The sequence below is a fragment of the Paramormyrops kingsleyae genome, chromosome 7 (assembly GCF_048594095.1).
Source record: "Paramormyrops kingsleyae isolate MSU_618 chromosome 7, PKINGS_0.4, whole genome shotgun sequence".
Taxonomy (NCBI): domain Eukaryota; kingdom Metazoa; phylum Chordata; class Actinopteri; order Osteoglossiformes; family Mormyridae; genus Paramormyrops; species Paramormyrops kingsleyae.
In genome coordinates this window covers 27,113,919-27,124,875 of record NC_132803.1, presented here as the reverse complement: position 1 = coordinate 27,124,875, position 10,957 = coordinate 27,113,919, and the positions used below count along the sequence as shown (strand labels likewise).

At 40.0% G+C, this 10,957-nt stretch overlaps 1 protein-coding gene across 1 annotated transcript; it reads left to right on the top strand.

The window, feature by feature from the left end:
- The first annotated feature begins 3,243 nt into the window (after positions 1 to 3,243).
- LOC140577567 (sialoadhesin-like) lies at positions 3,244 to 7,723 on the top strand. The gene is made up of 9 exons (XM_072714663.1): positions 3,244 to 3,325; positions 3,605 to 3,970; positions 4,342 to 4,599; positions 5,053 to 5,400; positions 5,762 to 6,019; positions 6,529 to 6,619; positions 6,718 to 6,763; positions 6,845 to 6,913; positions 7,001 to 7,723. Exons 1-9 carry the CDS (start codon positions 3,271 to 3,273, stop codon positions 7,160 to 7,162), a joined length of 1,653 nt encoding a protein of 550 aa, XP_072570764.1. The 5' UTR covers positions 3,244 to 3,270; the 3' UTR covers positions 7,163 to 7,723.
- Positions 7,724 to 10,957: the final 3,234 nt, after the last annotated feature.

Genomic DNA, 10,957 nt, shown 5'->3' with positions numbered 1-10,957 from the left:
CTCAAGAAAATGAAAGGTACACTTTTTAATCAAAGTATAGCATCAAGTCAATTAAACTTCTGGGATATTGATCTGGTCAATTAAGTAGCAGAGGGGGTTGTTAATCAGTTTCAGCTGCTTTGTTGTTAATGAATTTTACAACAAATGCATTAGAGGGGCAACAGTGTGACGACCCCCAAAACAGGAATGGTTTAACAGGAGGAGGCCACTGACATTTTTTCCTCCTCATCTTTTCTGACTGTTTTTTTAACTAGTTTTGCATTTGGCTACAGTCAGTGTCACTACTGGTAGCATGAACCCTGGTATAATGATACCTGGACCCTACAGAGGTTGCACAGGTAGTCCAGCTCCTCCAGGATGACGCATCAATGTGTGCCATTGCCAGAAGGTTTGTTGTGTCTCCCCGTGCGGTCTCAATGGCATGGAGGAGATTGCATGAGACAGGTAGTTACTCTAGGAGAGCTGGAAGGTCCCTCACCCATCAGCAGGACCGGTATCTGCTCCTTTGTTCAAGGAGGAACAGGATGAGCACTGCCAGAGCCCTACAAAATGACCTCCAGCTGCCAACTGGTGTGAATGTCTCTGACCAAACAATGAGAAACAGACTTCATGAGGGTGACCTGAGGGCCCGATGTCCCCTAGTGGGCCCTGTGCTCACTGGCTGGCACCATGGAGCTCGATTGGCATTTGCCATAGAATACCAGAATTGGCAGGTCCACCACTGGCACCTTGTGCTTTTCACAGTTGAGAGCAGGTTCACATGTGATGGACGTGAAAGGGTCTGGAGAATACAATTTAATTAAATTTTATTTATATAGCGCTTTTAACAACAGACATTGTCACACTTTACTTTAAATATAACCGGCCCGAACCCCCAACAAGCAAGCCTGAGGTGACAGTAGCAAGGAAAAACTCCCTCTAACAGGAAGAAACCTTGAGAGGAACCAAGACTCGGAAGGGGACTCCATCCTCCTCTGGAGAAGCCTTGGAGAACATTATGCTGCCTGTAACATTGTTCAGCATGACCGGTTTGGTGGTGGGTCAGTGATGGTCTGGGGAGGCATATCCATGGAGGGACACCCAGACCTCTACAGGCTAGACAACGGCACCTTGACTGCCATTAGGTATCGGGATGAAATCCTTGGACCCATTATTAGACCCTACACTGGTGCAGTGGGTCCTGGGTTTCTCCTGGTGCACGACAATGCCCGGCCTCATGTGGTGAGAGTATGCATGCAGTTCCTGGAGGATGAAGGAATTGATACCATTGACTGGGCCCCACACTCGCCTGACCTAAATGCAATAGAACACCTCTGGGACATTATGTTTTGGTCCATCCAACTCCACCAGGTTGCACCTCAGACTGTCCAGGAGCTCAGTGATGCCCTGGTCCAGATCTGGGAGGAGATCCCCCAGGACATCATACGTCGTCTCATTAGGAGCAGCCCCGATGTTGTCAGGCATGCATACAAGCACGTGGGGGCCATACAAACTACTGAGTACGATTCTGAGTTGCTGCAATGAAATTTCGGCAAAATGGACTAGCCTGCCGCATCATTTTATCACTTTGATTTTTGGGGTGTCTTTGAATTCCACACTCTGTGGGTGGGTGGTGATGGCTTAATGGTTAGGGAAGCACACTTGTAATTGAGAGATTGCAGGTTCAAATCCCTGCCCAGCAAGGCACCACTGAGGTACTCTGAGCAAGGTACTGCTCCCTGGGTGCTGAATTAGCTGCCCCCTGCTAAAGTATGTCATGATGTCACATATGGGTTAAATGCAGAGGACACATTTTGCTGTGGTGTGTCAACAATGATCACTGAATTGTAATAATTTTCATTTCCATCAAACAATTTGGCATCCTTTTATTTCTAACACATTACCAAGTCCATATCAGTATAGATATCCAACATGATTTTTTTCCCTTTGAGATCTGATGTGTTTTCATAGTGTTCCTTTAATTTTTTTGAGAAGTGTGTTTCTAGCACTATTGCACTCTGTTGCACCTTTCCGGATAGATGCCAAACTACTTTTTGTTGTCTAAGTATAACAACAATAAAGTTGAGTCTAACATGCTGTAATCTGGTCTAGTTTAAATTCAGTCTGTGTTGTAACTCTGTATGGGAGTTTTACTGGTTCATTGCCTCTGTCACTGCGGTTTTTATGTTGTTCCGTAGACACAGCAGAGAGCTTAAATAGTGCTGATGTTAGCAACCAATATATTTAAATAAATAAAAAAAAGGGAAATACATTAGATCTGCTTTCTCTGCTTCTGGGTATTTAGGGTGTGAGGTCACTGGACTAAATAAAAATTAAAAAGGGAAGAAAGTATGACAACTGGTATTTCTTGGTAAAACATAAGCAGGGTAGATTTAGTGAGTTTACTTATCTGCTTTATTTTGGATATTGAAATTATGTTAACACTTTACTTGATGGGGCACAAATAATATAGTATTGTGCTATTACTTATGTATTAATTAATCACAAACTAAGTCTTAGTTACATACTGATCTCATGCAAATTCTTCATTAAGGATTTGTGACGCATGTTTTATCTCAAGCAGTTACTATAGCCTCCTGAGTCCCGGGCTTTTGTTTGGTGTTTTATTTCCTTTAGCTATTTGGGATTAGTAGGACCTCATAATCATAAAAACCAAACATTCTTTTTTTGAACAATTAATAGTTTTAAACTAAAAATGATGTCCTTATATGAGGACGTAGGGTCTCAAGAGGATATTTGTCACTATATCTGTTAATTCTGTAAAACTTTGTGCACTACTGAAGGAACAAGTAATGAACAACACAAGTCAAATACTTATCCCATATTTGTCCATGATGTGTTTATAATTTGTACTTCAGTAGTCACTGAGCTATTACTAGGTATTTGTGCCCCTTCAAGTAATGTGTTACCAAAATTATAGAAATACATTTCCATGGGTGATAGCTATTGCTCACTGCACGGTTTATGATGAGTAAAAACATTTTGTCCGGCACTTGTTGAATCTGTTTGAATGCATTCATCAGATTGCATCTATGAGACGTTTATAACACACAGAATGTTAACAAAAGAAGAAATAGTTCTTGTAGGTCTGTAGAGTGAAACAGGAAATAAGCAGACACCCAATCTAACACGTATATAAATAGTTCTCAAAGAGAAAGGGGGGGGGACAGACGGTTGATTCATGCATGAGAAGCAAAAGGGGGGCGGGGGGGTTCGTACATATTACTTCTACAGTCCCTGAACAGACAGTGTGTCAATTGAAGAGCAGAGATGGGACTTCAGTACGCTCTGAATTTCTGGATACTAGCTGTTGTCCTTTTACCAGGTAAGAAAAGCAACAGCTCAGCATGTGACGGCATCTTTTGTTTAGATTAAATCTGTTGAAGTTCTCCACAATGCAATTAAATTTTAATGACTTTTATCCCAGTAGGATTAAGGGCCTTAGCCTTAAGACATTTATCTTCAAATGTGCCTTTTTTAGAGAAAAAGGTGATTGTCTCCTTAAAGGAAACTCTGCAACTTGCGTCAGCATTGCTCTTAAACAATCATTTAAAATTTAATGTTCACTTTTGTATAATGTTGCCTTTTGTTATATATTTTCCAGGGGTCCTGGGTAGCGAATGGGGTGTAGACTATTCAAGATATCCACTCTGTGCCATGAGAGGATCCACTGTGGTCATTCCCTGTGCATATAAATATCCAGCTTCATTAAGAGTGGAGACAGTCATATGGTATCATCGTGGTGATAAGTCCTATGATGAAAAAATATATGAATTTGACAGTAGTACTACAGACGTCAGTACTCAGTACAGAGACAGGGCAGACTATTTAGGGAACAAAGAGAAGAACTGTACATTACAGATAAAGAACATTAGAGACAAAGATGAAGGTGTGTATTCATTTAGGTTCATGACCAATAAACATGGGGGGCAATTTAGTGGAGTACCTGGAACGACTATTAAAGTTGATGGTAAGTCTTGGAAAATACTTTAATTTTTAGCTAATGCTATAATCAAATAGAACAACTGAACATGTTTGTTTAAAAAGTTGGATTAGAGTTCTACCCCGTGAATAAAGTCCTTTGCTCATATCCACGGCTTCCTTCGCCTGCTTGCCTGCACCCGACGTAACAGCAGGAATGTTACTGTTAATATATTATTAAAAAATAATTATTTAATAGTGGATCAAATCTACCACAGTGTTCTTCTTAGGAACTAAAGTTGGCCTAATGTGCATAAGTCTTTAAAATCTTGAGGTTTTGTGGTTCTGAGGATGTCCAAGAATAAGGAAAGGATCATGGGTAACTTTCTATAAATCTAACAGGTAAATGTTGTCCTTCAGAATTAAAGGTGGTGATGACCTCACAGAAAGAGGGTAAAGGAGTAAGTGAAGGAGACTCTGTGAGTTTGACATGTGGCACAGACAGCTGCTCTCTCAGCCAATCAGAATTCACCTGGTTTAAGGACGACCAGCAGCTCCCAGAAACACAGTCCACACTTCACTTCAGGCCTGCCTGCAAATATCACTCTGCAAACTACTCCTGTGGATTAAAAGGCAACAGACAGACTGTGTCTGAAGCAGTGAATTTGTCTGTTGAAGGTAAGTGGCTCAACACTTGTGGGAGGAATTTCCATATTATGGGAGGTATTTTCTGCAAAAACAAAAATGAAAATGATAGAAGATGCAGTCTCCACTTTGCCAATTAATCTTTGTGAAAGATCCTGCAAAAATAAAAAATAAAATGAAATAACACCATTTGCATTTTAATTTTCCACTCATGTATTAGTAATATGTTAAAAATTAAAAGATTAAAAACCATTTTTGTCTTTTAATTTTCCAATTTGAATTTGCATTTTCTACTTTGCTTTTTCATTTTCAATTTGCTTTTCCATAGTGGAGATTGTATTTTTATTTTATTATTATCATTCTCATTTTATTTTTTGCAGGAAATACATCCCATAAACCTCCCATAAATCCTTACATTTTACAAGTTAAAACTTTACCAAAACCAAGATGAATAAACCATTGCTTCATGTTCTCTGTGGATTTTAGATGGTACATGGGCTGTACATTACTCAGAGATAAACCTGTGTGCATTGAGAGGATCGACTGTGCTCATTCAGTGTGAATATGGATATCCAGAGCCACACAAAGTGGACTCCAGGATGTGGAGTCGGAATGATGTGGACTGTACTGGAAAACCATATGTCTATCACAGTAATAATACAAACATTAGTGCTGAGTACACAGGCAGAGCAGAATTCTTGGGGAACAACACAAGGAACTGTACATTGCAGATAAAGAACATTAGAGAGACGGATGCTGGAGAGTATAGATTCAGATTCATAACGAACGGGTGTGAGAAGTGTGGTGGACCTGGAGTGACTCTTCAAGTTGAAGGTGAGTCTTTACCTCAAATACCAGCTAATTCTTGCATAACAAAAACTAAATTTAGCATCTTTGCGGAGTATTTATGTTTTATGTGAAATAAATATTATGTTTTAAATAATATAAAATATTGTATGATTTATGTTATGAAGAGGAGAATTTCAATACCGACAGAAATATATGGAGCAGAAAGCAAATTACAGCAATGAGAATTTAACTACATAGCAAAGTATCCTGTGTTGCGGAAAAATGTTTGATTTTCTTTTAGTGATAGGATTTCTCCTCTTTGCTATATTGTTTTCAGCTTGTGTCAGAAAATCCTTATGTACTCCTTTAGAAATTTCCAGTTATTTCTCATATTATATAATTTTAGAACTGAAGGTGGTGATGACCTCATCCAGAGCAAATGGAACAATAAGGGAAGGAGACTCTGTGAATCTGACATGTGACACAGACAGCTGCTCTCTCAACCAATCAGAATTCACCTGGTTTAAGGACAACCAGACACTCCCAGAAAAACAGTCCACACTTCACTTCAGTCCCATATCCTATCATCACACAGGAAAATATTCATGTGCTTTAAATGGCAGAAAGGTACCTGTATCTAATGAAGTTAATATCATTGTTGAAAGTAAGTTTATAAACTTTAATAAAGGAATTTTTCATTTAAACTTTTAAATTGGCTCTAAAAAGTATGTCATTTTTATAATAGATGTATTAAGTATTGACACAACAGTGCAGAACAGCAGCTGAAATCATATCTGTGAAAATTAATTGTGGGCTTTATGAAGCAGGGTTATTGTTGTGTGACTCAGCATTTCATTTACATATGAAAATTCCAAACATTGCTGCTTCATTTTTGTTTTTCATATTATGCTCCATGTTTACATTCCAACACATTTGTTTGTTTTAAGATGACCAGTATTTGTAATATTCATGTTACATATTGAGATCCTTATAGTTAATCAGTTTATCCTATTAACATGATTAATCCCTCACTGTGAGGTCTGAGGACACTGGGCAGTAACACTGTAAGGTTACTCCATCACTACTGTCAGCTCTGTAAACAGTGTGTATCTGACAGCTTAGCATTTGTGATTCTGATTGTGTCAAGCAACGTTTTCCTTTCTCTGTTTACAGGTCATTTTAATAGAATAATTATAATTACTGTTGTGGGAATATTATTGGTTGTGTTGACTGGAACTGTTGTGATTATCATCTTCATGAAAAGGTAATGTATTGTCTTTAAAGACCTGTGTCACTACATTCCTTTCTTTTAAATTTAAAATTAAACTGGGCTGCTAAGTATTTCATGTGTCTCTGTTACAGGATAAATTCACTCAATGTGGGCAAAACCAAAGGAGGAAGCAAAAAGGTATGACCTCATTTCTGAATATTTCTTGGTCACACGATGTGACAGGTTTTATAGAAGATTTTTTATCATTTGAATTCACAGAGAGAAGACAAGGACCTGTGCAGCGATTCAGAAAAACAGGCTGAATCAGCTATTTATGCCAATTGCATGGCAAGTCTAAGCTGTACTGCTTTCATCAAAATGTATATCTATGTAAATGTGGTTTTGTGCTTTATTCATTTCTGTTTTCCATCTTAGGACTCTTCTAGGGAGAAGAGTGGGACTAGCAACAGATATTCTGAGGAATCCTGTGAGCTCCCAGACTATGGAAATGTAAATATTCAAGAAAGAGTTTATGGAAATGTAAATATTGAAGAAACAGACTATGAAAATGTAAATATCGAATACACAGTAAAATAATAAATGTACAGGTTTTTATTGGTGTTACACTTTTAGTATCTGTGGCTACATTTTCTCTTGCCACACTGATAAAGCTTACACTCTTTATGGCAAGAATTATTTCAAACATGTAAGTGAAAGAAACATAAAAACGGAATAAAGCTTTACTTTTGTTTATATTATTAAGCTTATACACTCACCTAAAGGATTATTTGACCCCCTTTCACCTTCAGAACTGCCTTAATTCTACGTGGCATTGATTCAACAAGGTGCTGAAAGCATTCTTTAGAAATGTTGGTCCATATTGATAGGATAGCATCTTGCAGTTGATGGAGATTTGTGGGATGCACATCTAGGGCACGAAGCTCCTGTTCCACCACATCCCAAAGATGCTCTATTGGGTTGAGATCTGGTGACTGTGGGGGCCATTTTAGTACAGTGAACTCATTGTCATGTTCAAGAAACCTATTTGAAATGATTCGAGCTTTGTGACATGGTGCATTATCCTGCTGGAAGTAGCCATCAGAGGATGGGTACATGGTGGTCATAAAGGGATGGACATGGTCAGAAACAATGCTCAGGTAGGCCGTGGCATTTAAACAATGCCCAATTGGCACTAAGGGGCCTAAAGTGTGCCAAGAAAACATCCCCCACACCATTACACCACCACCACCAGCCTGCACAGTGGTAACAAGGCATGATGGATCCATGTTCTCATTCTGTTTACGCCAAATTCTGACTCTACCATTTGAATGTCTCAACAGAAATCGAGACTCATCAGACCAGGCAACATTTTTCCAGTCTTCAACTGTCCAATTTTGGTGAGCTCGTGCAAATTGTAGCCTCTTTTTCCTATTTGTAGTGGAGATGAGTGGTACCCGGTGGGGTCTTCTGCTGTTGTAGCCCATCCGCCTCAAGGTTGTGCGTGTTGTGGCTTCACAAATGCTTTGCTGCATACCTCGGTTGTAACGAGTGGTTATTTCAGTCAAAGTTGCTCTTCTATCAGCTTGAATCAGTCGGCCCATTCTCCTCTGACCTCTAGCATCAACAAGGCATTTTCGCCCACAGGACTGCCGCATACTGGATGTTTTTCCCTTTGCACACCATTCTCTGTAAACCCTAGAAATGGTTGTGCGTGAAAATCCCAGTAACTGAGCAGATTGTGAAATACTCAGACCGGCCCGTCTGGCACCAACAACCATGCCACGCTCAAAATTGCTTAAATCACCTTTCTTTCCCATTCTGACATTCAGTTTGGAGTTCAGGAGATTGTCTTGACCAGGACCACACCCCTAAATGCATTGAAGCAACTGCCATGTGATTGGTTGATTAGATAATTGCATTAATGAGAAATTGAACAGGTGTTCCTAATAATCCTTTAGGTGAGTGTATGTATTTCACATAAAATGTATAACTAAGCTCCTACCTCCCCCCCCATGTCCCTGACTAAGATAAGCTTTTAGAGGATGGATGGGTAGATGGATGGATGGAATGTGTATAAGATTTAGACCACTGTGAGATCCTGTCCATCATAAGCGGTACAGAAGTAGGCAACAGACAAGGAAATCCCTGGACAGGATGCCAGTTCATCACAGGGCAAACACACAGACACTATGGACATCTTATATTCTCCAATTCCAATAGCTGCATGTTTTTGGACTGTGCAAATACACCAGAGAACCCTGAAAAAACCCACAGAAACACAGGGAGCTCTGTGCACCCAGTATCTGGACATTCAGGTTAGACCATGGGTGGCCAATCTTATTCGCAAAGGGCCGCTGCAACTCCCTAATTATATTACTAATTAGAGGACTGATTGGCTGAAGAGTTTGAACAGCTGACCTACAGGTCATCCCAAAAACCTGCATACACACCGGCCCTTTGCGGATAAGATTGGCCACCCCTGGGTTAGACCATGATGTCAACCAGTTTGTCACCATGGGTACTGATTGTGTCCAGTTCTCATCAGCTACCCTTTAATCCCCGAAACCTCTGTCAATACCCCACAGACTCTGCTCCCACATAGAATACAATGGAACAGCATAGAATAGAATGGCTTTTATTGTCATTGCACATTTGTGTACAGTGAAATTCCCTGTGCGGTTCATTAAGGCCCTGTAGAGTCTTCCAGAAGGAAGCAGAGAGGAGCATTGGATGCATTGGATCCCCCAGTGCTGGCTTAATGGTTAGGGAAACACACTTGTAATTGAAAGATTGCAGGTTTGAATCCCTGACCAGTAAGGCACCACTGAGGTACTCAGAGTAAGGTACCGCCCCCAAGCACTGCTCCCCGGGCGCTGAAATAACTGCCCCCTGCTATGTCATATTGTCACATATGGGTTATATGCAGAGGACACATTTAGTTGTTGTGTGCTGTGGTGTGTCAACAATAACAACTAATCACTAAATAAATAAAATAAAGGAATGCCCTTGGCTCTCTGAACGTATCGTTCTCCTCCAGTGTGGCCGGTGGAAGTGGAGCAGCTGGCATGTCTTGCTGTATGTCAGTACACTCTCTATAGAGCAGTGACAGAAGGACACAAGGGATGCAATCATACTGTATGTGTAAAGGGAATAGAGGAGAGGATAACACTATAGGGCCCATGTCATCAAAAGCCCCCAGCCCCAATACCCTGATTGACAACAGGAAGCACATAGCCAGTTTGAACAATACCAGAATGAATAGTGTAAATTTTACAAACAAAAAATGAAACAAACCGCTCGCAAGAACAGATTCTGAGTAGAGCTAAAAAGCTGCATCAATTGCCTTAAATAATACACTGGGTTTCTCAGAATGATTAGACACCAGATCAGAGAAATAATCAGTTTTACGTTTCCTAATTGCCTCCTGCAGGTTAAACAAAGGAACAAAGACGTCCTAAAGATCTGCGCCGATCTGCAGCTTATCGTTCTTCCCCCATCGTTCAGTCTTCATGCTAGTGCACCGCAGCTGTATTGTGGTATTCTAAAGCCATGGAGCAGGTTGTCGCTTTCTACAGCGTGCTTTGAGAGAGGCAATTTGTTCTAAAATCATTTTGCATTAAGAACAAACTAAATCAACAATATTATTAGACTGGCTTTGCGAATCTAAACCAGAAAACTTCGTCTTAAACTCTAATATAATAGAAGGAATTAAAACTCACGAACAGAGTGAAACCCCATTTTCACTCAAAAGTAATATCCAGATCCATCATTAAAGAAAATGGCCAGTAACAGGAACATCACATATTACAATATTGTTAACTATGAAACCACATGTAAGATTAAGTTCAAGACTAAGACCGGGGGAATAAGGTGGAGCATTTATATGCTGAGTAAAATCAAATTACTCCAATAAGGACAAAAAAAAACATTAACCAGTAGTTTAGATTGACAGCAAACATGGATGCTGAGATCACCAATGATAAGTACTTTATCATGCACAGCACACAACAAGGATGAAGAATTAAGTAATTTAAAAGCAAAACAGTTGCAAGCACCCTCGCGCTCCACGACGAGACAGCCGAGGCGAGGTCAGAAATGAGTAACCTGATGGTACCAGGTCAACAAAACACGAAAGGTCCAGCTTCCTTTAAGTCATGAAATCTTGGAGGATAAATGTCCCATTAATCACCGACATCAGGTTCAGAAGAGCAATCTTAATAGACGTGGAGGGGCTGGCTGCAGGGCAAGCTTGAATAAGCTTACAAACATCTCCAGCATTTAGTCCCTTGAAACCCACTGGAAAGTCACAACATTGCTTTATAAAGGGGGATAAAATCCGGTTTCCAGCACTCCAGGACCTACATCCTGTAGAGGAAGTGATGGATCAAAGAC